At 38.1% G+C, this 25,928-nt stretch overlaps 1 protein-coding gene across 4 annotated transcripts in view; it reads left to right on the top strand.

The window, feature by feature from the left end:
- The window catches only part of LOC106879651 (kinesin-like protein KIF2A), a 73,805-nt gene that overhangs the window by 10,011 nt on the left and 37,866 nt on the right, over positions 1-25,928 (top strand). For 2 of the 4 annotated variants that reach the window (XM_052971046.2, XM_052971045.2), the window contains exons 2-4: positions 9,555-9,649; positions 14,829-14,906; positions 19,122-19,268. In XM_052971046.2, the coding sequence (XP_052827006.1) occupies positions 9,555-9,649; positions 14,829-14,906; positions 19,122-19,268 (320 nt within the window). The remainder of the gene's footprint in view (positions 1-9,554; positions 9,650-14,828; positions 14,907-19,121; positions 19,269-25,928) is intronic. The other 2 variants (XM_089358400.1, XM_052971047.2) reach the window with 1 other exon arrangement.

Below are 25,928 nucleotides of genomic sequence, written 5' to 3'. Positions count from 1 at the left end.
TAGCATCTCTGTTTGTCCTCCACCACCACTTGACATCTGGTGTTGGTGTGTTTATGTCCCTATAACTTAGCTGTTTGACAAATGAGACCAATAGTATATGTACCAGGCTTTAAAAAAAAAAAAGAAGTACTGGGGTTATTTGTTTGACTAAAATTCTTCGAAGGGATGTCCCAGCATGGCCACAGTCTAATAACTGAAACAAAATAAAATAACATCCCCCATCTGAACAAAAAACTTTGTTCAAAATTTTCAACAGTGCATTAATGTTTTCATTCTGCTGTTATACCATAATTAGGCCAATTTGTTCCTAATCAGTGATTCATAATAACTGATTGGTTATCTGCCAACTGTCAATGCATGACTTACATAGAAACAATACATTTTTCTTTTGTAATATACACATTTGCAATCATTATTTTGATATCTGTCTGCTATTATTGAGGTGAATGTTACTTCCTTGCTACAGTCGAACCTTGATAAGGAACATTGTTTAGTATTTAACCCTTTAACACTCAGATTACTCTGTCAAATATAATGCTTATTTATTTACGTTGTTTCGAATTAATCATGCATTATTTCATAGCTGTGGGATTTTGACGATTTGATTGTTTACTTTTAGAAAGACATTGTAGGGTAGGTGTGAGAGGCCAGATCCGACCACTTGGAACATAAAACAGGTACAATATTTTGGCTGGATATGGCTGGTTTAAATGCTAAAGGGTTCATAAGCAGATACAGACATGTTTGTGTGGTTAAAAAGCTTGCTTCCCAATTATGTGGTCTTGGGTTCAGTCTCAGCATTATAGTCCTGAGCTGACAAAAGCCTTGTCAGTGGATGTGCTAGACAGAAACTGAAAGAAGCCCATAATATATGAATGTGTGTGTTGTGTTCTTGAGCAAAACACTTCATTTCACATTGCTCCAGTCCACTCAGCTGTAAATGACCATCCCTGCAATGAACTAGCTTTCTGGTCAGGAGGAATGTTGGCCTACATTGCTAGCCAGTGGGGTGGTATCATTTGATAGCTAAAACACTGTAAAGCGCATTGTAATCTGCAATATATAACATCTGATAGTCTGGTTGACCCTGTGATCACATGATTAAGGATCTAATTGTAAAATCATCATAAAAGAGATGTTCCTTACCCTTTACTAGGTACAATTTTGTTGGCTATACTCTTTGAAGATGTAAAGATGGGTGGCCACATGGTTTTATGCTTACAGCTGAAAATAATGATGTTTTCTGTCAATTAATGAGCCATAAACACAAGACCATGAGGTCTCCTGCTTTTTTTTCCTGTTCCTAGGCTACAGTTAAACAATTTGCACCCACTAAAGTGGCATTCATGGATTCAAAAGATTAGTCAAGAAGATATCAACCAAAGCTTTATCCTCAAAGTTTTCTCTTCATCACTTCGTTATTGTCTTTGTTAGTATGACAAAATTTAAGTCAAGATCTCCTTGGTGGTTATTCTTTGTAAATGGTTAACTTCTGACTGCTGTAGTAAAGCTGTAGAAGTTTGACATTTTCAATAATTAACACCTCTAATGCCAACTCACCTGAGACTGCACCTGGTTCTACTATACAAACTTCTTGGTTTAACCATTTAACATTTGGATTACTCTGTCACATATAGCGCTTATTTATTCCCATTGTTTTGAACTAATTGTGCATTATCTCATAACTTCAAAATTTCGATGATGAGACTGGATATTTTTAGATTTACATTGCAGGGTAGGTGTGAGAGGCTAGATCTTGACAGTTTGAACACAAAACAGGTAGAATTTTTAGGCCAGATATAGTTGGTTTAAATGCCAAAGGATTAAAATGATCTAAATTAAAACCTATCAAAATTTTATGTTAATTTATGTTCCAAACGACAAATTCATATTGACAAAGTGATGTTACTTAGATTCTTCATTGTTTCCAAAATTACTCCAGTTAAAGGTGGTATATTTCAGCAGAAATATAGGAAAGAAAGGGTTCGATATGTTCTGATCTTGACACATGTTGATACAGAATTTTCTAGAAGTACAGGAGAGTTGTGAGATCTTAAATGAAGAAGGGTTGCTCACTTGAACCATATCATTTGTGTTGCTGTTAACAATGTGAGAAACTAAGGCTTTATTTTATAAAGAGATGTATGAGTGGTTTGAGAAGTTTTCCCAACCACATGGTTTGGGAATCAATAATATTGTGTGGTGGTACTGTGGGCAAGTGTCTTTTTCTATAGCCAAGAGTCAACCAAAGCCTTGTGTGCGGATTGAGTAGATAGAAACAGAAAGAAGCTTATTGTATTTGTGTGTAGTTGTGTTAGTTTGTATTTCCTCCATTTTCATGCACATTCTCTGGTTTCAAACAATGGCCTTTCTCGCAAATTGTCATTTGGTTGCAATCCACCATGAAAGCATGTCCAGATTTCTTGACATGCTGTGTGCTCTTTGTTAACAAAAGGCTCATTTAAACATCGAACAAATGACACTGCTTGTATGACAGTGATGCTTGTTTACAATTAATGAGCCATGCACAGTTACATACACACGTGTATGTAATGGGTTTCTTTCAGTTTCTTCTTACCAAATCCACTCACAAAGCTTTGATCAGCCCATGGCTATAGCAGTAGACCCTTGCTCATGGTGCTGCACAGTAGGACTGAACCTGAATCCACATGATTATGAAACAAATTTCCTAACCACACTACCACACTTGCACCTCCTGTGTTTGTGACAATTTATAAATTGATGTGGACTAATGAAAATTATTTGGTAGCATTATGTTTGGGGATTTTCATAGAATTTTAAATTCAAATATAAATACCTTTTATACAGATGTGTGGCATTAAAAGGGTTATCTTCTGTGTCACACTTCAAGTCATTTTCTTCAGAACCATACCTTAGTAAATGTTAAAACAATGGTGATGAAATGTCACTTTCATCATCATCATCATCATTTTGATATTTGTGTTGAATTAAAAGTTTTACGATATTTTGGTAACTTGTTTGCTTTATTCACGAAGTTAAAACAAAAGCAGCCCAGCATTCAGATTCCATCATCATTCCAACCAGATGCAGAGCATCACCTTGTATTTGAAATGCCCAAGTTTGGCGACAGGTTTCAGAAACTGACTCTTGCTCAACCACTGCTTATTCAGGTTTGGATTGTGACAAAACATCTCCCTTAGATGATTATTTATTCCAATCCACTTCCTGCTCTCGTGATGCTTCATCAATCAAGAGGAAGTAGAAGCTACAGTGAAGGAGTTCTTCACCTTAAAGGACAAGAACTGGTATCAACATGGGATCAAAGAACTGGCAGAAAGGTGGCTTCAGACTCTGCAACACAATGGCTTCTATACTTTGAATGTGAGGCTGCTTTTGTGTTAATTTATTACCAAAATAAATTACCAAAATCTTGCTAAACTTTTGACTCAACATAATACTTTTAACATTTTTGCTTGCATTGGTTAAATGAGAATATGTGGGGTAGAGTTCTCTGCTGTCAGATGCCTTTCTTGTCATCAACCCCTACTTGTTTGCAAGAGAGGTGATAAACATCTGGTTTATAGAACTGGAAACGACTTGGGACATGTTTTGTATTGAGTACTGGAAGCAACCACCACCATCAGGAAGCAAGAGAAACACACACACACACACATGATAAGCTTCTTTCAGTTTTCATTTACCAAATGAACTAACAAGGTTCTCGGTGGCTTCATGCTTAGAAGATACTTGCTCAAATTGCCATGTAGTGGGGCTGAACCCAAAGCCACATGGTTTGAAAGTAAATTTCTCATCCACGCAACTACACCTTTCTCTGCAACTACAAAACTTCAGAATGGACATTAACTGACCCCTATTTAGGAAATCTTAAGTAGCATTTCCTCTTTTCTTCACACAAACTCATAAAAACTGAATGCTTCATTTACATATTTCTCAATATTTTGTCCTTAAGATGGCAAGTTGGCACAATTGTTAGGGCACCAGGCAAAATGCTTAGTGGCATTTCATTCATCGGTGTAGTCTGAGTTCAAATTCTGCAAAGGCTGACTTTGCCTTTCATCTTTTCAAGTTCAGTAAAATGTTTCAGTTGAGTACTGGGATCAGTGTAATCACCTCCTCTCAAAATTGCTGGCCTTGTGCCAAAATTTGAACCCAACTTTTTTGTCCTGAATTTTTGTGTATTTTTGGGAGAGTCATTTATGCCAATAGTAAACACATGCACTGGTTTGATTTTACTTCTATTATTGGTCAATTAGTTAACTATTTATTGAATTAACTAATCAAGTGTTTGATTAATTGTTCAGTCAGTCAGTCAGCTAGATTTGTCTGAATGACTTTGTTGCTATTTGTGACCTCCTCAATGACATCCCCTCTCTTCCCCAGGTCTCTCTCTGTTTCTTTGTCCTTAATTTCTTAATTTTCAACATAAGAATTTCACTTTTCTTCATTATTAAGTCCATTTGGCAGTTTTTCACAAATATGACCAGTTTCCATGAAAGTAATTAGTAATTTTCTGAACTAAAATGCTATTATTTTTCACTTCCTTTTATTAATTATATAGTACCATGCTAAACCTGAAATAATGGTCACCTGATTTGATAATTTCTGTTGTGTTTTTTTCTTGTAAATTCATAATTTCCATTCTGTATTAAAAAAATAAATAAATAGAAAACAAAACTGGACATCAAATATGTGACCAGTTATGTAACCAAATATATAGATTTACATCTTTTTGTTTTGTTTTGTATTCTCATAAGATTTAAAAAGACAGAAGGAAAAAAAGACAAATAGATTGTGACTCATCCATGCGAGAACTTCTGTCAGAGCTTTGTGATAGATTATATTATCATCAAAGAATGTCCTATATTCTAATATCTCTTTTTTTGTTTTATAATTCCACTCATAATTAGCAACAATCATTTCTAAAAGCAGCCTTCTGATTCGTATCTTGTTATTAAAAAGAAGTTATTAGTAGTTTATCATTGTTCAATGAAATTTATATATACATACAATATGAATAAGAAATTATTTATTCTTGAATTCAAAGTTCAATTCTTTTTACTACTATTTTTATATATTTAAAAAAAAAAGAACTCACATCTTCATGATCATGATTTTAATGTTCACCTTCCCATGTTTGCATGAGTCAGATAGAATTCATTGAGGCAGGTTTTCTATGGCTGGGATATCCTTCCTGTTGCCAACCCCCACTTGCTTCCAAGTCAGGTAATATTTCCCCTTGGCTAAACATCTTTCATTGGAAGTGAATAACGCTGTATGACAATGGCACTCATTTACAATATCAGGTGATATCAAAACAAAGACACACACACACACGCTCACACCAATATATGATAGGCTTCTTTCAATTTCCATGTATCAAATCTGCTCACAAAGCTTTGGTTAGCTTGGGCTTATAGAAGACACTTTCCCAAGTGACCATGTATTGGGATTGATCCTGAAACCATGTGGTTGGGAAGCTAACTTCTTAACTGGACACCCATTCTTGTGCCTAGAGCTCTGTCTTTATATTTTATTTAGCATGTCTTATCTCTGTTATGTAGAGTTTTTATTCTTATATTCACATAACTCTTTTATTTTGATATCCTTTTCATACCAACCTATCTGAGCTTGTCCCTGGTTCAGCATCATCATCATTTAACATTCGTTGTCTATGCTGGTATGGTTTGGACGGTTTGACCAGAGCTGGGGAGCTGTACAAGACTCCAGTCTGATTTGGCATGGATGTCTATGGCTGGATGCCCTTCCTAACATCAGCCACTGTACATGATAAAGACTTCCTGTTTTAAAGTGATTTAAATTGGAATCCCTCAACATATTAATTTATATTCCAAGCACCAACTTAAAAATGACAAAGTTATTTTACTAAATTCATTGTTTTCAAAATTAAAACAAACGTGTACTTTTACAGACATATAGTAACAAAAGGGTTAAATGTTCATCTTGAAGCCACATGGCTTAGTGATTTGGGTATTCAGCTCTTGATCCTAAGGTTATAAGTTCAATTCCCAGTGGAAACATGTCCTTGAGAAAGACACTTTATTTCACGTTGCTCCAGTCCACTCAGGTGACAAAAATGAGTTGTACCTGTAATTCAGAGGGGTCGGCCTTGTCACACTCTGTGTTACGCTGTCTCTCAGAGAAATATGTTAAGGGTACACATGTCTGTGGGGTCCTCAGCCACTTGCACATTAACTTCACAAGCTGGTTGTTCTGTGGATTGGATCAACTGGAACTCTCAACATAATTGACAGGGTGCCAGTTAAAAACGTTCGTTATTAAAATTTCTAACATAGCTTAGGAATGTCCTGAAGCCCATTTAATAGTTACAGCACTGTTCATTGATTTGTGTTTTCAGGTATAAATTTTCCTATTGATTTTTCAACTTAATCTAACTTATTATATTTTTATTATACATTCAACAACCCGGTAATCTTTTTTATTAACCCATTAGCATTTGAACTGACCATATCAGGCCCAAATATTCTACCTATTGTATGTTCAAACCAGACAAATTCAGCCCTTCACACCTACCCTACAATGTTACTCTAATTATAAACCATCACATCATTGAAATCTCAAAGCTACGAGATAATGCATGATTAATTGAAAACAATGTGAGTAAATAAGCATTACATTTGATAAAGAAATCTGAATGCTAAAGGGTTAACCATCTCATGAGCTTTCACTGTTATACATAGTTTTCTTACTTCATATGAGGCATGGCTGTGTGGTTTTTGGTTCAGTCCCACTGCATGGCACTTTGGGCATGTGCCTCCTGTATAGCCTCTGGCCAATCAAATCCTTTTGTAGCTAGAAACTGAAAGATACCTTATTTATCTCCACTTAATAGTGGATGCTGTGTTAGAACACATAATGCTGGATTATTTACCATGAGACAACCTCTCTTATGGACTTGTGGTGCATAAAAGCACTCCTGTTTCTATCACTGGTGGGAGATCTGCTGCTGAAACTGCCAGGTCACGTGATCTCGACCTTCCTTGGTATCTGTGGCTACACAGCACTTTTTAAGTTGATATAAATATTACCTTTTGGTATTAATACTTCTTCTGTTGCTATTATTCTTTGCAACACCAGTGCCTTTTATGCATCACTAGTCCATATAAGAGGTTCTCTCAGAGTAAATAACATAGTATTTTGTGTTCTAACACAACATCCACTTTTAAGTGGGATATTACTTTAAAACTGCTTCTGTCACGATTATTTTTCCACTTGACTTTCCGTATTCCCGAGCGTCATACTAATATATACTTTTGTTATTTACACCACCTGTCCTCGTCTGTTGTTATTATTTGTATATTCTCCCATATATATATATATATATATATCTGTAAAAATATGTGACACTTATGGCTACTGAATAAGTGTCACATATTTTTACAGATATATTCCTCTATTTACATAATATCGAGGTCTCTTTCTTTTGTCTTTTCTATCAATATATATATATATATATATATATATATATATATATATATATATATATATATATATATATTTATTTATGAGGCCTGGTCTAAAAGTATAGGGACTGTCGCTATCGGTAAAAGAGCTATAGTATGCAGAGTGGAGCCACTTGACACAAATTGACATTGAACTCTGCCATGCATGCACTTATAATTGTTCTCCCTCACTTCCGTTGTTTACAGTAGTGCTTGGAAGTGAAGTGTGTAGTGTGTAGTTGCTTCAAAAGCAAGATTGGGTTTCAGCTGTGCAGGATCTCCTTGATCAAGTTGAGAAAGATGATCTTTTTGAAAATGGTCATAACAGGTGACAGATAGTGGATCTATGGCTATGACCCCAGAACCAAGGCTCTGTCATCACAGTGGAAAACCCAAACAAGATTTCAAAATTATTTACATTATTTACATTTGATGGATATTTGTCTTCATCTTGTTTGTTGTTAACACAACGTTTCGGCTGATATACCCTCCAGCCTTCATTAGGTGTCTTGGAGAAATTTTGAACCTGGGTTCTCATTCCTAAGGTATTTTTCGATGTTCTTATTATGGTGTAGTGGTTAAGAGCGCGGGCTACTAACCCCAAGATTCTGAGTTCAATTCCAGGCAGTGACCTGAATAATAATAATAATAATAATAATAATAATAATCTTTTCTACTCTAGGCACAAGGCCTGAAATTTTGGGGGAGGGGGCTTTGTTTTGATTAATCTTGAAGATAATAAAACAGCTTAGTAAAATAACTTTGTCATGATTATACTGGTGTTTGGAAAATAAACTAACAATTTGTGATGGAAGGTTTTTTAAATATCATTTCAATCCTTTTGATACTATATTTCTGTTAAAAATACACCGTCTCTCTTTCAATTACTTTTAACAAAGAATTTAGTAAAATAACTGTCATTATTAAGCTGGTGTTTGGAACAAATTAACATGAAATTTTGAGGGAAGGTTTTAATTTAGATCATTTGAAAATGGTATGTGTATATGATTGAGGAATTTCTGAGTAAATTGTGAAAAGAATTAAAAGTACATTGCTTTCACTTGGTGTATTTTTATTCCTGTAATAATTATAATGACAATGTGCTAAGTTAAGGATTATTCTAGCTCTGTCATGCTTTTTTCTCTGTCTTGTTTTTTATTACTGAGCTTGGAGGCAGGGCTAGAGCCCCTGACCCTTGTAGACATCCCAAGATAGGTGACATTAGGTTGGTGCTGTTAATGTTCTGTTTAAACAATTGCAAGTCAATACCTGCAGGGTGGAGATTCCAGAGTGATGTAGTTTTGGGAGAGGAAGGATCAGGTATAGGGGTTAGTGTAGGGAAAGGGAAGAAGGTGGGGTTGGATGCACCAGGTGTTGATGGCGGGGAGAGATGAGTGGGACAGGGAGGGCGTAGGTGTTGTTGGTGTGAGGCCAGCCAGAACTTGTAGTGGTAGAAAAGATAGAGGGGATACAGCATACCCATGCGACAGAGGCTGGAGTGTGGTTTTTAATACTTGATTTTTTGCTTCTGATGTTGTTTCTGTCCTAAATTTAAAAGAAAAAATATATTAAAGAAACTTGGTGGGGCGGGGGTGTAGTTTACTTTTAAATTACTTTTCAACAAATTAATTCAGAAATCTACAGGAATCATTTAAAAAGAGTTTCTATAAATTTGTTTTAATAAATGGACATCTAAAATTGGTTTCATTTAACATTTTCTCACTATCATTTTTATATTTCAACCTGTCCATTTGTTTAAGCAATCCTTAAATCCAAAATCCTACTCAGAAGTTGTAAAAACATTCCTAATAACGGTTCTATCTTTATTTTAAATTTCTACCTAACAAAGTTTCAATGAGGAAGGGCTTCTTGCTATAAAATCTTGACTTCCATCACTTGTATTTTGATACGTAAATTGTTACCACACCTATTGGTATTTTGAAGAAATCTACTTTAAGTCGAGGCTTTAGATTTGGTGTGGTGCCAAATGCAGCTAAGTCACTCCATCTAACTTCTTCTAATGTGGAGGAACAGACATTAACATGTTGATTTATTTGTTTTTAACTCTAGGTCGTGTTCATTCGGCTGTTATAAGTTGTATCCACAAAGAATCTCGGAGTGTTACTGTAGAATGGTTTGAAAAAGGAGAAACAAAAGGCAAAGAGGTAAGGAAACATTGCTTTCTTGTAGAATTCTGTCTTCTTCAATGTTGTTTTCTGTGATGTACCTTGATTAAAATAACTGAAACAGTTAATGTTTCAGGATTCTTAATCCTACACTTAATAATTTTAATTTGATGGGATGCTATTGCTTTTTAAAAAACTCAGAAGCATTTTATTTTACAATAGCTTAGAAGTCTGTTTGAGACGGTACAATTCCTAACAAAGTGTAAAGCCTTTCCTCTACAATTCTGTTCACTTATTTGGATGAAGCACCTCTGGCATTTAACTATACCAGCAGTTCTCAGCTACAGCTCCCAGGGATGCATGCAGCCCTCAAGCATCCTTCCAGTAGCCCCACCAATGGTCTTCCTTCTATAAATGTAATAAATTTTCCTTTAATTGACTTGTTTGTAACTTCTTTTTTTTGGTGCAGCTCTTTAAAAAAAATCCAGCTTTTGGATCTGGCTCAGATATTAAAAGGTTTCAGAACCACTGATCTGTACACTAGATTCTAGATAACATCTCTTTCTTTCTAGATACATTAGACAGAAGGGATGTCAGCTTAATAAAAATAGTTCACATTAATTAAAACTCATATATTAAGCCATTAGAATGTTACCTATTATATGATTGGTAACTTTGGAAGGATGCATTTGCCACCCTGGGTAATATCAGAAAATATGACATAAATATTTATAATTTAACTTCCATCAAATTTCTTGGCACTTATATAAAATGATGAAATGAATACTAATTTGAAAAAAATTTATTACCTGAAAATAAAATTAAAACAAATTTCTCATTTGTATATTTACAATAAATGTACATGAATATTTTCCTAAATTTTAACAACATAATTGCAATCTACACCTTGGAAAACTCATCTCTGCAAAATTTCATAAAAACTGCATTTTTCAGAAAGTTATGAACATCTTATGTTAACTCTCTCTGTATCTCTTTAACCCCCACCCTCTCTATACATGATGTAATTGGTGAAATCAACCAACCAATACTTATATTGGTTATTATTAAATATATGAGTCTCTCTCTCTCTCTCTCTCTCTCTCTCTCTCTCTCTCTATCTCTCTCTCTCTCTCTCTCTCTCTCTATCTCTCTCTCTCTCTCTCTCTCTCTCTCTCTCTCTCACTTTATTGCCTCCCACCAAGCACTCATCCTGCACCTTGTGTTAATTCTTTCTTCATCTCGCTTTTACTGTCTCCATCTTTATACAATGTAAAGTGTGGCTGGGAAAATCAACCAACAAACCAACATTTTTAGCAGTTATTATATAGAGATGTTCTCCACCTGCCACATTTCCCTTGTTATATCATTGGCATCAAATCCTTTGACTTTTTCTTTCTTTATAGCTTCATTTAAATCCACCTGACACAAAGAAGCCTTACCTTCCTTCACTCATTCTCCTCACAACTGCATCTATTTCTCATCCCATCCTTGTTCATGTATTCCTCATCACTTATCAACATCCATTAGGTCATCAAATTAAACTGCTGATGTCACTCAATTATTCCACTCACTGTAGTCTGGAAGAACCTAAGAAGTCTGTGCACACCATTCCTACCAGGAATAGACAAACAAAAGAAATCCTTGACTAATGACTTATGAAAACTCAGTTAAGGATTCTATTGTCACTTTTTGTCTAATACATTCTAATGTGGAAATTGACATATCACTTGGATGCAATATCAAGTTCTTTTAGCCTGTTGGTTCTAACCAGAGAATGGAACATATTTGACATATTGAGCTCAGGAAACCTAACAGTATCGTCTCTTTGAATGGTTGACCTTGAAATCTGAGATGCTAGGAATTTTTATTAATCAGCTGTTTGGACTGGTGTGAGAATGCTTTGACATTATTCTGTTAATTCTTTTGTGATCATATTTCTGTTGAAATAAGCTTCCTTTGTTTCAAGTTTGAAAATAATGAATTTAGAAAATAACTTTGTCATTATTAAAACTAGTGTTTGGAACATAAATTAACATGGAATTTTGATGGCTGGTTTTAATTTAGATCCTGTTAATACAGGAAGTTTGTATCATAGAACTAGGGTGGGTAGTCTCAGGTTGGTATCAAAAGGGTTAAATCACACCCTATCATGTAGTCTGGGATTTGCAATGGTTAAATAAAGTATGACATGGCTGGGATGTCTTTGAAAACACAGGTCTGCTTAACTCTTTTGTGACCTTATTTCAATTGGAATACACAGCTTTTGTTTCCGTTAATTTTGAAAATATTGAAGATTTAATGACAATAACCTTGTCATTATTAATCTGGCATTTGGAACATGATTTAACATGGAGTTCTGACAGACGGTTTTAGTTTAGATCATAGAACCAGAGGTGGCTTCAGGTGGATTGGCATCAAAAGGATGGAACCTTTTGTTGCCGTATTTCTTGTAATATATACTGCCCTTTGTTTCAATTTGTTTTGAAAATAATGAAGTTATTAAAAGAATTTTGTCATTATTAATCTGGTGTTTGGAACATAAAATTTTTAGAGGAAGATATTTAGATCACTTTTTATCAGGAAATTTATATCATAAAACCAGGGATGGTCACACATGGATTGGCATTAAAAGGGGTTAAACCACTAATTTCTAGTTGCTATTAAAAATAAGGATTGTGTTGTCTCAGCCCATATAAACTCATCTCTGCTAAATGTAGTAATTCGTCTCTCTTCATGGTGACACGTAAATCCAAACAATTAGTTTGTTACATAGAAAATAGATATTGTGAACCTGTTTTAATGACTTCCTTTTCTACTAACCATCTCAGTCTGATGTGAGTTAGTATATCTGCAATATGATAATTGTTGGTTTGAGTCTGCACATATATGCTGGTTTTCATGTAATGTCACTTGGAGAAGTAACATCACTAAATAAATGCTAGTTTGTGAAATAATGGTTGATATTTTAAAATAACCTTATATTTGTCTGATTCTGGTAAATGATGAATACATCTTTAAACTCAAAACTTGATGGGGAGGTTTTTATGCATTGTCACAGTTTTCTTTTTGTTCTTAAATCTATTCAGCATAGAGCATAGCTGCTTGTGGCAGCCATGTTGTAAATTTTATATATTACTGCTCAGTCAATATTGTATTAGATTTTAAGTGGCAATGGCTGATTGTTGTGTGCATAAAAATATAAATTGGATCATTTGTCGTTTTGATGAAATTTTACGTTTTCCTTGGATTTTAAAAGGGTTAAACAATCCTTTTTAATTGTGATAATTAAACGGCTAGGATTTGTCATAAATATGAAAAACATTGCTTCATTAAGTAGGTTAGTAGAAATAGATTTATTGTTATTATACTGTCTTGATGCCTCAAATATCAATAATATTAATGTCATTAAGAAGATTTTAATCCTATTATATTTTGGTGTTTGTAATGATATCTAAACACTTCAGGACTTCAACAATGCTTGAGGTTAAAAAAGAAAAAGTTTCATATGGTAGTAACTATGAAAGATCCCCCAGTTATTTAGGAAACATAGCTTGAGATTTAAAATGCAGCTGATTATTTTCATGAAGAATAATGGAATCCAATTTAGTGCCCCAGAGAGAGTAGGTGGTGAAAATATTTATTAAACTGTCAATGTTAAAAAATAATTCTACTGTAAGAACGGATAACATAAGAAATTGTATAACCTATGATGACTATATGGGTAAGAAACTTGCTTCCCAACCATTGTGGTTTTGGGTTCAGTCCCACTGTACAGCATCTTGAACAAGTATCTTCTGTTATAGGCACTGGGTTGACCGAAGTCTTGTGTGTGGAAAACTGTCCCGGCATCTTACCCGTGCCACAGTCTGCTATAGCCCCAATTACCTCCTCAGGCATGATCGGCCCTTCACAGCACTCCGCGTCCTGCCCTGAGAGACGCAGCAATCTGACAAGGAAGTCCATTAAGTCCTTTCTACTATCTGGTCTGCCGCCCCTACCGAAAAGCTGGGTGAAGTGCTCCTGAAAAGCTTCACACATCTCCTCAGGCTCGTCTATCAACTTATCTTGTTGGTTCGTCAAAGATCGGATTGTGGCATCATTACCACGTTGGGCTTCCACCACTTGGGCCCATCCTGTGGCCTTGATTCCCTCACAACCCACTGCATGTAGTCTAGCCCTGAAAATGCAACCCATGTGTTTGGCTTCGAGGTGCTGGTTTAACGCCAGTCTTGGCCTTCACCTGAGCCGCAGAACCAGTTCTCATTGCTTCCTCTAAGTCCTTATCTAATACTGATTCCCTCCTAGCCTCTCTAGCCACTAAACCTATGCTATATCTGATTGACTCGAATTTAATGGCTCGCTTGAGGGCATACCACCATTTATTGTTAATAATGGATCCGGTTAATGCCCTCAGAATCAGTAACTTAATCCGGTCTCTGTACTCCTTAATCGCCAAAAGGGGCGTATTAAGTTTCCAGTAGCCGGAGCCTCTATTATATAGCTTATCTATGTCAACTAAACACTGCAGTCCATCTCATTGACTTACCCACTCCCACGAACTTGCTGGCCTTGTGCCAAGATTTGAAACTAATATATTGGGTTAAAAACCAATTTCTATGGTGTAAATATTATTTTGTGTTATTTTTCCGACATTTGTAATTCTTTTAAAAACCAATAATTCTGTCTTGAAACCTACTCTCCACTCCTCCCAGACAAAAAAAAAAAAAAAAAAAAAAACGGGAGCAAATCTACAATGTATATATTAACCTTTTTGACACTATATTTTTGCCTTTGTTTCAATTAATTTTGAAAGTAAGGAATTTAGCAAAAGGTCATTACTATTATTCAGCTGATGTTTGAAGCCTAAATTATCACAAACTTTTGATAGAAGGTTTTCACTTTGATCACTTTTTAACATAGTCTTTGTCATAGAAGCAGAAGTCATTTCAGACAGGTTGGTATCATAAGGGTTAATCTACTTCCATTTATTTTACTGATAGTGTTGTCTCCTATTTCTATAGGCAAATGTATGTCACACACACGTCACACAATTATGTCATGTGAAGCATTTGCTAAAACAAACAATAAGATAAAAAGTGTGGTACAAATACAGCATTCTCTTTTAATGTTACTCTTTGATTTCTAAACTACATTGGTTGATTAATAAATAAATATATTTTAAATGTTTTATTTTATCTTCCATTTCTTAAATCTTCAGATTGAAATTGAAGCCATCTTCTCCCTAAATTCTGCCTTGGTTGATCCTGATGCTGGGAAAAGCAATTCATTAACAAAGGTAAATATAACCTCGATTAATGTTGCTTTTTGACTGACTTTATTTCAAAGGATTTCTATTAGTATTATTAACCCCCGCCCTCCAATAAAGAAATTAGTTAATAGAATTCATAGCTTTCCCTTAAGAGAGAGAATGTGTAGGATACATATAAATAGTCCCCTAAAAATAATATTATCATAGATGTAGGCTTGGCTGTGTGGTTAAGAACTTCTCTTTGTAATCATATGGTGCATGGCATTTTAGGCAAGTATCTTCTACTATAGCCTTAGGTCAACCAAAGCCTTGTAAGTGAACTTGGTGGATGGAAAGTGAAAGAAACCTATTTTGTGTGTGTGTATGTAATATCATCATCATTATTCAACATTTGTTTTCCATGCTAGCATGGATTGGATGGTTTGAGAGGAACTGCATATATATATATATATATGTGTATATGTATATATAGCATCATCATCATCATCATCGTTTAATGTCTGCTTTCCATGCTGGCATGTGTCAGACGGTTTGACTGAGGACTGAGGAGGCAGCACTAAGCTCCAATCTGATCTGGCAAGGTTTCTACAGCTGGAGGCCCTTCATAATGCCAACCACTCCAAGAGTGTAGTGGGTGCTTTTTACGTGCTACCGGCACTGGTATCGACCACACAGCACACACACACACACACACACACACACACACACACACACACACACACACACACACACACACACACACACACACACACACACACACACACACACACACACACACACACACACACACACACACACACACACACACACACACACACACACACACACACACACACACACACACACACACACACACACACACACACACACACACACACACACACACACACACACACACACACACACACACACACACACACACACACACACACACACACACACACACACACACACACACACACACACACACACACACACACACACACACACACACACACACACACACACACACACACACACACACACACACACACACACACACACACACACACACACACACACACACACACACACACACACACACACACACACACACACACACACACACACACACACACACACACACACACACACACACACACACACACACATCTATATATATATATATATATATATATGTGTGTGTGTATATATATGTATGTATCTACTACATGTGAAGGTGTATGGCTCAGTAGTTAGAGCATTGGACTCACAATCATGAGGTAGTGAGTTTGATTCCTAGACCGGGCTGTGTGTTGTGTTCTTGAGCAAGACACTTTATTTCATTTTGCTCAGCTGTAGAAATGAGTTGCAATGTCATTGGTGCCAAGCTGTATTGGTCTTTGCCTTTCCCTTGGATAACATTGGTGGCGTGGAGAGGGGAGGCTGGTATGATGCATGGGCAATTGTTGGTCTTTCATAAAAACAATCTTACCAGGACTTGTGCCTCAGGGTAACTTTCTTGATGCAATCCCACCGTCATTCATGACCAAACGGTGTCTTTTCCCTGTCTACTACTATTCATTCCTTTGAAGGGAGCAGGGAGCTTTTTTTTTTTTTTCTTTGTAAGTTACTTAATGATCTCACAAGTGCTGGTATCATGAAACAAGCAGCCAGTAGATTCTGCCAAGTGATTGGCATTAGGAAGGGCATCCAGACATAGAAACCATGTCAAAGCTGATATGGGAGCTTGGCACAGTATTCTGGCTCATCAGTTCATGTCTGACTGTCCAATCCATGCCAGCACAGAAGATGGACATTAAATTATGATGATAATTTTTAGGTATGTGTCTTTTTGTGTTTGTACATGTGTGCTCTATGAAAGTCATTCAATACATGCAGTGTTGTTGCTGTCACTCCCATTTACAACAGATTATCCACTCCAAGCCTTCATAGACGTATTGAAAAAGAGATCCCAGGCAAGGGCTAGTGACAGTAAGGACATCAGGCTTAATAAAACAATGCCTAAATAATATATTCATCTAACCCATGCAAGCATGAAAAAGTGGATGTGACACAAACAGAACAAACAATTGTATCTGTTGATACTTAACCTATGTCAGCCCTGATACAGCAGTTCTATAATCAAAGGCACTCCAGTTATGATTCAGTACTACATTATCTAATGTGCCCTGTCTTCTGTTAAGTTGGTAGAATTTGATTTGAGGAAGATTTGGCTGCTATTTCATGCTAGTCAAGGAACCACAGGCACTAGTACAGCTATATGCAGTATGTACACTAGAAGCTTTACAGTTGTTTGCTTCCTAACTACATGGTTCTGTGTTCAGTCCCACTGTGTGGCACCTTGGACAGGTGTCTTCTAGCATACCCTTGGGACAACCAAAGCCTTGTGAGTGGATTAGGTAGACGGAAAGCCCCTTGTGTCTGTGTGTGTGTGTGTGTGTGTGTTTTTGTTTCTTTGTCCCCCACCACTGCTTGACAACTAGTGTTGATGTGTTTATGTCCCTGTAACTTAGTGGTTTAGCAAAATAGATCAATAAAATAAGTACCAGGCTTAAAAAAAATTACTGGAGTTGATTCATTCAACTAACATTCTTCAAAGTGGTGCCCCAGCATGGCCACAGTCTAATGACTGGAACCAGTAAAAGATTAAAGACAATAACCACTTTGTGTTGGGATTAGGATAAACTTATTTTCTTAGTCTTTAAACTTTATTTAAAGATTTTACTACAATTTATGGGAGAGGGGAAATATTTTCAATGCCATGCAGTTGATCTTTAAAAGATTAATTCTATTTTTCTTAGAATATTTAATTTATTTTATTGATGATCGTTTACATTCTTACCATAACCACTAGTCCTTTAATCTATTACTACAAAATCTACAGTATAATTTATGAGAAAAGCCTGAGTTAATTTTAGGGTAAATGTGTGTTTTAGAAAATTAGTGGTGGTGGGCAGAAAATGGAACAGGGCTTCAAAAAAACTTGTTTGTTTGAAAATAAACACCCATGACTAAGTGTAGGGTATTGAAGGAATTGTACATTTATTTTATGTTTGTTTCTATTTTATTAAAATTATTGATGAAAAGAGTGTTTAAGTCTGTGTATAGATATTTGCCCTAAATAAGAATAGAATGACATGAATTTCACAGCTTCTATTTCTCCTGCACTGAAGGTAATTCATCTAATTTGATATGTGGCTCTTTCATGTGTGTGAAATCAAGTTACTAAGATACAGTGGTTCTCCCTCAAATTTGACTTTATCAACTTCAATCTTATTGTCAGCCTCCAAATCATAAACATCAGCCTTAAATTCATTATCTTGTGTCTCAGTTATGTTGCCATCTATCTTAATTCTGTTACCATCATCGTAAATGTTGTCACTAAAATGGTGAAAATGCTTTTATGAACAGACACTGGCATCGGTGATGACCTGTCTCAGAATTGTAAAAGAATGTAAGCTTTAAAAAATTTCATAAAGGATTACAAGTTTTGTATGATAAAAATTATTGCAGCTTACATTATCATAAATATACATACATTTAGTACAATAGATGTATGTAAACCTATATTCTTCTCTCTATACATAAACAACATGACAAAGACAAAAATAACACCAGTTTAATCTATTCTTCATTATCCCTATTTCTTAACTCTTTTAACATATTCCCAAGTGTGTGTGTTTGTATATATCCTTGTCTTGACATCATGAGATTGTCATAAACAAGCATCACCATCATACAGGTGATGGTATCTGTTTCCAGTGTTCCATGAAAAACCTGTCTAGTTATAAGGAGACAGGTGAGGGTTGGTGACAGGAAGGGCATTCAACCATACAAGATCTTTCTCAACGAATACTCTGTAACCCATATAAGCATGGAAAAGTGGATGTCAAATGATGACCTTGATAATTACATTTTTATTCATCATTCAGACTTAGATACAAAACTGAAAATAAACCAAAAAATAAATGTTGCTGTTACAAGAAGTTGATATGTTTTTATTTGTATATCACGATTACTAATGATATATAATTGAGATAGTAGCATCTCAGTCTTTAAGGTACCAAACATACTTTGCTAAGAAGTGGTGCAATGGATTATGAACTCAACTAGCTTGCTTTATTTATTAGTATTTAGAATTCTATTGAAATATATATACATATATATATTAAAAAAAATGCTGTAATTAATAATGAGAACAGATAGAGAACGTTTCTATTATACACTTTATCATCAAAGGATTCGTGTGGAGATGAAAACGGTGATGGCGACGAGGATAACTTAACAGAGAACGATGCTGTTAGTATAGAAGACGACAGCTCTGAAAAAAGATCAGATGTTTCTAGAAGCTCCAACAAGTCTGCAAGGAATAATACTCAGAAAAGGGTAACACTCAATACAATAGCCTATGTAGTTAAAGTTTTGCATGTTTATTGCATTTTGAGCATCTATTTTTCAGTTCCATTTTTCTCACAGCTATACAAAAAAATGGCCATGATTCACTACTTTTTGTTATGTGCTTATTTTTGTTGGTTGCAGCAAATTTTTGTTGTATTTTTTAAAATTATTATTTTGAGCAGTTCAAAGAATGCATTGCCTATTTTCTTTTTCTTTCTTGTCCTCTTATATATAATCTTGGGTATTGGTTATTCCTTACTGGTTAAGTTGGGATTTAATTTGAAAAGATTGGGAATGAAAATATGGTGAGCGCTAGATGGGTCTTTCATATTGGGTCATCGCATAAATAATGTGGTTTTTTTATACTTCTTTTATTTTTCAAAATTAAGATGAACAAAATTCTTTTTTAATCTAAAATATACTCTCCTTCATTTTCTACAATGCTCTTCCAAAATTCACCTGTCCATGATGAAAATTACTCCTCCAATACTGTTCTGACCAGATTTCATATTTTTTCCGTCCAAATGATTTTGAAGACTGGGGAATAAATGATAATCAAATGGGGCAATGTCCGGCGAATATGGTGGATGGAGCATCATTTCTCATTCAAACTGCGCCAGCCTTTGGAATGTCATCCTTGTATTTGTCCAAGCATTATCCTGATGAAAGAACACCTATCTTGAAACCAAAAATGGTCGTTTTCTTTTAGCTCTGACTTAAGTTGCTCACAGTAGATCTTTATTATCGTTTGGTTTTGGTTTAAAGTTCAAAGTGGACTAACCCTTTCACATCCCACCAAACAGATAACAACACCTTATGTAGATGAAGATTTTCTTTAGCCTGGAGTGCTGGTAGTTTTTCCTTTCCTTACCTACTGTCTTCGGCACTTGACATTTTTATAGAGAACCCATTTCTTGTCATCAATCACTATTAGGTCCAAAGAAGGTTCATTCTCTGTGTGTGATTAGACTTGGAAAGTTTGTGAGGAACCCATTGGCCCAATTTTCTGACTTTTCCAATGGCATGCACGTGTTGATGAATGGTTGAATGACCAAATCCAAACTTCTCTGCTAGTTCCTCAACAGTTACAATGGAATTTTGTTTCACCAGGGTTTGCAGGATGTCCTTGTCGAGCTCTACAGATCATCCAGGACAAGGCTTGTCTTCTAGGCTGTAGTTTCCGGCTTGGAATTTCTGGAAAGACCGTTGACACTGGCTTACGTTTATTGTCTGATCCCCATATACTGAATTAATATTCCTCGCACTTTCCATTACGTTGTTACCTTTATTGAACTAATGAAACAAAATATGCCAAATATGCCCTTTTGTCACTTCCATTATAACTTTGAAAAAATAACTGTCAAAATCGAACTGCACTCTTCAAAACTTGCACTAAGAATAAGTACAAGGTAAAATTACTACCTGCTTTTATAGCAAGTTGGTGCAGGTAGTTTATCCCATCGCCCTTCGACTTTTAGTTCATGCAATTAAAAAAACCGCATTATTTATGGGATGACCCAATATTTATATTTATTTATATATATATATATATATATATATATATATATATATATATACACACATACATACATACATATGCACATACATATATGTATGTGTGCATGTGTATCTATTTATTCATTCTTAAGCAAGAACATTACTGACAGTGACATGTAAAATTGTTTTTTACAATTGAACATTAAAAAAAAACATTAACATCTCTCTCTCTCTGGTTGTGTATGTGTGTTATTTATCTATCTATCTGTCTGTCTATCTCTCTCTCTTTCTCTCTCTCTCTCTCTCTCTCTCTCTCTCTCTCTAGGAATAGACGGGGATGCAAATGCCTCAAAGACCTGCTCAGACGCTTTCAACTGTCTGACAGGTACCGACTCGATTACCCGAATGCACCAATGTGGACATGGTCAAACCGCATCGGGTCGTCGAGATCGTATCTAGATAGAATACTGTGTAGGAGAGTAGATAGAGATAGCATAGGGTGTCCACAATTTCACATAGTCAGCTACACGGATCACAAACTTGTGACGTGTACGCTAGACTTAGATAAGACACATAGGCAGGGCTCCGGTTACTGGAAACTAAACGCGTCTTTCCCGTCGAGACCAGTTTTCAGAGACCGGATTAGCACGTTAATAAAGAGGGCTTTGACAGGAGCCATCATCAATAACAAATGGTGGTTTGCCCTCAAGAGAGCAATAAAAGCAGAAGCGGTTAGGTATAGCAAAGCACTAGCCATAGACAGAAACAGAGTAGAGGGTGAACTAGTTAAGAAGCTAGAAGTGGCATCGCATCCGACATTTTGGCGGCGAGGTTGGCCCTTGACCAACACTTCAACGCCAAACACGAAGGGTGCGTTGTCAGGGCTAGGATGCGTGCTCTAAGAAACGAAGGTGTTGGAGCCGCACGAGAGGCCCGGGTGGCAGAGGCGCAACAGGGCAACAAAGCCACCATTCGGTCTCTGGTGGACGAACAGGGGCGCGAACTGCTCGAGCCAAGCAAAATGTGTGAGGCCTTTCAGCGGCACTTTGCTCGACTGTTTGGGACGAATGGCGAGCGAGAACGCAGGGTGGACTTCAGTGCCTACCTGCACAGCCTGCCACGACTCTCGGCAAGAGAGGCGGAGTGCTGCGAAGGTGCCATCACGGCGGCGGAAGTGAGGGACGCGATGGCGGGATGCTCGAGGGACAAATCTCCGGGTTTGGATGGTCTGCCCTACGAGCTTTACAACTGTAAGCCAGACTTGTTTGGAGACGTCTTGGTGGCGGTGTACTGCAACTGGCAGCAAAACGGGAGCATTCCCGGTTTTGTGAGTCGAGGAGCCGTAACGCTGCTGAAGAAAGATCCAAACAAGGGGGACGTCATAGATAACTTTAGGCCCATCACTCTGCTCAATGCAGACTTGAAAATTTTGGCCAAGGTGTTAGCCAAGCGGTTGGCGCTTGTCATTGAGAAACTGATCGGCAAGGCGCAAACGTGAGCGGTGCCGGGCAGGAGCATCCATAACAACCTCCATCTGATGCGCTACATCATAGAGAGGGTAGTTAAGGAACCTGGCATGGGTGGGGCCCTGATCAATTTAGATCAATCGAAAGCTTTCGATAGGGTAGACCATCAATACTTGGAGGCTGTCCTCATAGCAGCCGGCTTCGGTCCCATTTTCCGCGGCTGGATGGCTGCCTTGTACAGAGGCATCCGTTCGGTAGTTCGCGTCAATGGGCATCTATCAAGACCCTTCGACATTGCACGTTCGGTCCGTCAGGGATGCCCCATCTCGTCGCTTCTGTACGTGTTGACTCTCGAGCCACTACTGCGGAAGCTGGCGACGCTGAGGGGCATCCCGCGAGAGTTGGGATGCGGGACGAGCGTGTCGGCATACGCGAACGACGTCACCGTCATAGTGTCTAGCCAAAAGCACATCGAGCTTGTCGGCGAGACACTGACAGACTACGAAGCGGTAACGGGAGCGAAAATCAACCGGGATAAGTCAGTGGGCTTGCGGCTCGGCACCTGGAGAAGCAACCCCATGCCGTCAAGTAGCGCCTCCGTCGTGGGACGTTGGAATGACGGTCCGGTTGAGATGCTCGGGGTCTGGTTTGGTCCAGACCTCCAAACGGAGAAGAACTGGGACGAGATAACGAGAAGGGTGGCCACTCTAGCCCGGCAATGGGCCGAGAGGAAGCTTTCCCTGAAAGGTCGGGCGGAGGTCGCGAACACGTACATCGCGTCCGTCATCTACTACCGCCTGACCGTCGTTCCTTGTCCCGACCCTACCATCACCAAACTGGAGCGCATCCTCTTCCGCTTCTTGTGGAAAGGAAGCGTTCCGATGGTTAGGCGATCCGTTTGCTGCCAACACCCGTTAAAAGGAGGACTGGGCATGCCGTGGTTGATGATGCGCAGACACGCGCTGAGACTGCGACATCTCCGGCTCTACGTAGACAGCGGTGAACAGGTGTGGTCACCGTTTGTGCGGCGCGCTTTCCCGCAGCTCGTCTCCATGACCGAACTGCAGTCATGGATCAAGAAGAGGCCGAGGAAGGGCGAATGGCACCGCGAGTGTCGCGCTGCTCTTCGGCAACTCCAACAACCCGGGTCAACCTTGAGCGACTGCATCACAACTAACGCATTCTATAGTGGATTAGTGGAGGGAAGGTACGACGACGATCTCGGGGCGAACCTGGGCGTCGACGAGGAATACCTGACCCGCCTGTTTAAGACGACCTTCGGGCCGGGACCTATGGACAACTTCCAGAGATCCCTGGCCTGGCAGTGCTATCGAGAAGCACTACCCGTTCGGGATAAGCTCTACAGGCATGGCTCGAGAAACACGGGGCTGACCTGTCCGAGATGCCGGCAGAGCGACGAAACCGTTCTGCACGCACTCGTACAGTGTCCCACCATTTCGGAGCTGTGGGCTTACGTCGAACAACTGCTATCGCGTGTGGGACGAGTCGGTCTATCAGCCGAGTCTATCGTGAATATTGTCGCGCCTCCTTCCTTTAAACGGGAAGGAAGAGCTATTTTCATTGTACTTGTGGCTATGGCGAAAGAATGTGTATGGTGGACGCGTCTGAAAGGTCTAGAGACAAAGACTTTCCTCTCTGGGCAATCTCTCATCAACTTCTTCAAGTATCACCTGAAGAGGAAGTTGAGAGTAGAAAGGGAAGTCTTGTCTAGTGAATGCTTCAAAAAAAGATGGGTGAATGTAGCAAGGATGGCACGTGTGAACGACGGAGCCATCTTGAGCATAACCCTATGAACAAGAAAAAAAAAATAAAACAAAAAGGCAAAAGAGAGTCACTTACTGTTATAGTTTCTTCAATGAGAATATTGACCAAGGTTACCGTGGTCTTTTCCGTGGGCTTTTCCTTCCACGGCTAAACCTAAACTGTCCTCCCCTCTTTTTACACGAGAACATTACTGTGTGATACACGATCCCTATTGATCGGCCTTTCCTTTTCTTTTTTTCGATCCCTTTTGATCGAACTGCCCCTTTTTCCCTTCCTACGATCCCTTTTGATCGACACCACCATTTTTTTTTTTTTTTTTTTTTTCCTTCCTTCCCCCTCCCAAAAAGAAAAGCTCTACATTGTATTTGTCCCATCTTCGTTGAGCCCTGTGTGGCTAATAAAAGAAATGTATATATCTATATATATATATATATATATATCTATTTATTTATTTATTTATTTATGTGTTTCAGCCAAGTGGCTGCGGTCATGCTGGTGCACCACCGTGATTTTCACGTTCCTTGCATGGCTCTTCTCCCCCACCTGACATGGTCCAATCAAGAGTTTTGATGGCACATCTGGTGTATAAGAGAATTTGACACAGCTGCCCTAAACTGCGTCTCATTACGAGCCATTGGTTCGTCTGGTATCGTGGAGAGGAAAGCGTCAAGTTTTGTCTTGAAGACCTCTGCATCCATGTCTTGCATGTCTCTCAAATGTTTTGGCAGGGCATTGAAGAGCTGAGGTCCTCTGAAACCGAGGCTGCTGCAGTATCTCGTTCTTATGTGAGATGCAGTGGACAGTACCTTTGGCACCATGCAGTGGCGACCTGTGCGGGCATTCCTGTAGTACTTGATACCAAAGTTTGGCACCAGTCCTTCCAGTATTTTCCATATGTATATTATTACATATCTCTCCCGCCTGCGCTCCAGGGAGTAGAGACCTAGTGCCTTCAGTCGCTCCCTGTAGTTCATCTGTTGGACTGTGGCGATCTTTTTTGTATAGTGCCGCTGAATTGCCTCGAGTTCTGCTGTCCGCTTAACACTGTGTGGTGACCACAACTGAGAGCAATAGTCTAGGCGGCTCAGAACAAATGTCTTCCATAGAATCAACATGACTTTTTGATCCCTTGTACGGAAAGTCCTCAGTATCCACCCCGCCAGTTGTCTGCACCTTGCTGTCAACTTGATAATGTGCATGTGAAATGATGCATCACTACACATGTTGATGCCCAGATCTCTAACTGTTTGTGGTTCTGGGATTGCAGTACCTCCAGGCCCTGTGTATGCCAGTTGGGAGGTACTCATGGTCTTGTAGCGCAGTACTTGAAATTTTTTTGCATTGAACTGCATATTATTTTGCTCTGCCCACTCATATATTGCATTTAGGTCATTCTGCAGGCTTACAATATCATCAGGATTCTTTATTGCCTGAGATATCTTTGTGTCATCAGCATAGCTAGTGACAGTGGCTCTCCGAGTGACCGTGGGCATGTCCAGAAGGGCCACTATGAACAGTAGTGGCCCCAGAACAGTTCCCTGTGGAACACCGCTCAATATTTGTGTTTCCCTAGATAGTTCTCCATTGGCTGCAACTGTCTGACTTCTACCATTCAGGAAGTCATGCAGCCACTCTCCTAATTTACCAGCTATGCCAAGGTTTCGCAGCTTGTGACATATCAAGCCATGATCAACTTTGTCAAAGGCTTTTGCAAAGTCGAGATATATCACATCAACATTTGAATGGTCAAGTAGCTGCTTCAGGACCCAGTCATAATGCTGCAAGAGCTGCGTGAGGCAGCTTCTACCTGGACGGAAACCATGCTGGGTCTCAGTCAGCAAGTCATTTTCTTCTAGGAATGCAATCAACCTCCTTCTGACAATTCGTTCCATGACTTTGC

The sequence above is a fragment of the Octopus bimaculoides genome, chromosome 10 (genome assembly GCF_046866305.1).
Source record: "Octopus bimaculoides isolate indiv1 chromosome 10, ASM4686630v1, whole genome shotgun sequence".
In the NCBI taxonomy this organism is placed as follows: Eukaryota; Metazoa; Mollusca; class Cephalopoda; order Octopoda; family Octopodidae; genus Octopus; species Octopus bimaculoides.
Note: the sequence above shows the minus strand (reverse complement) of the source record. Positions and strands in the feature narration are given on the sequence as shown.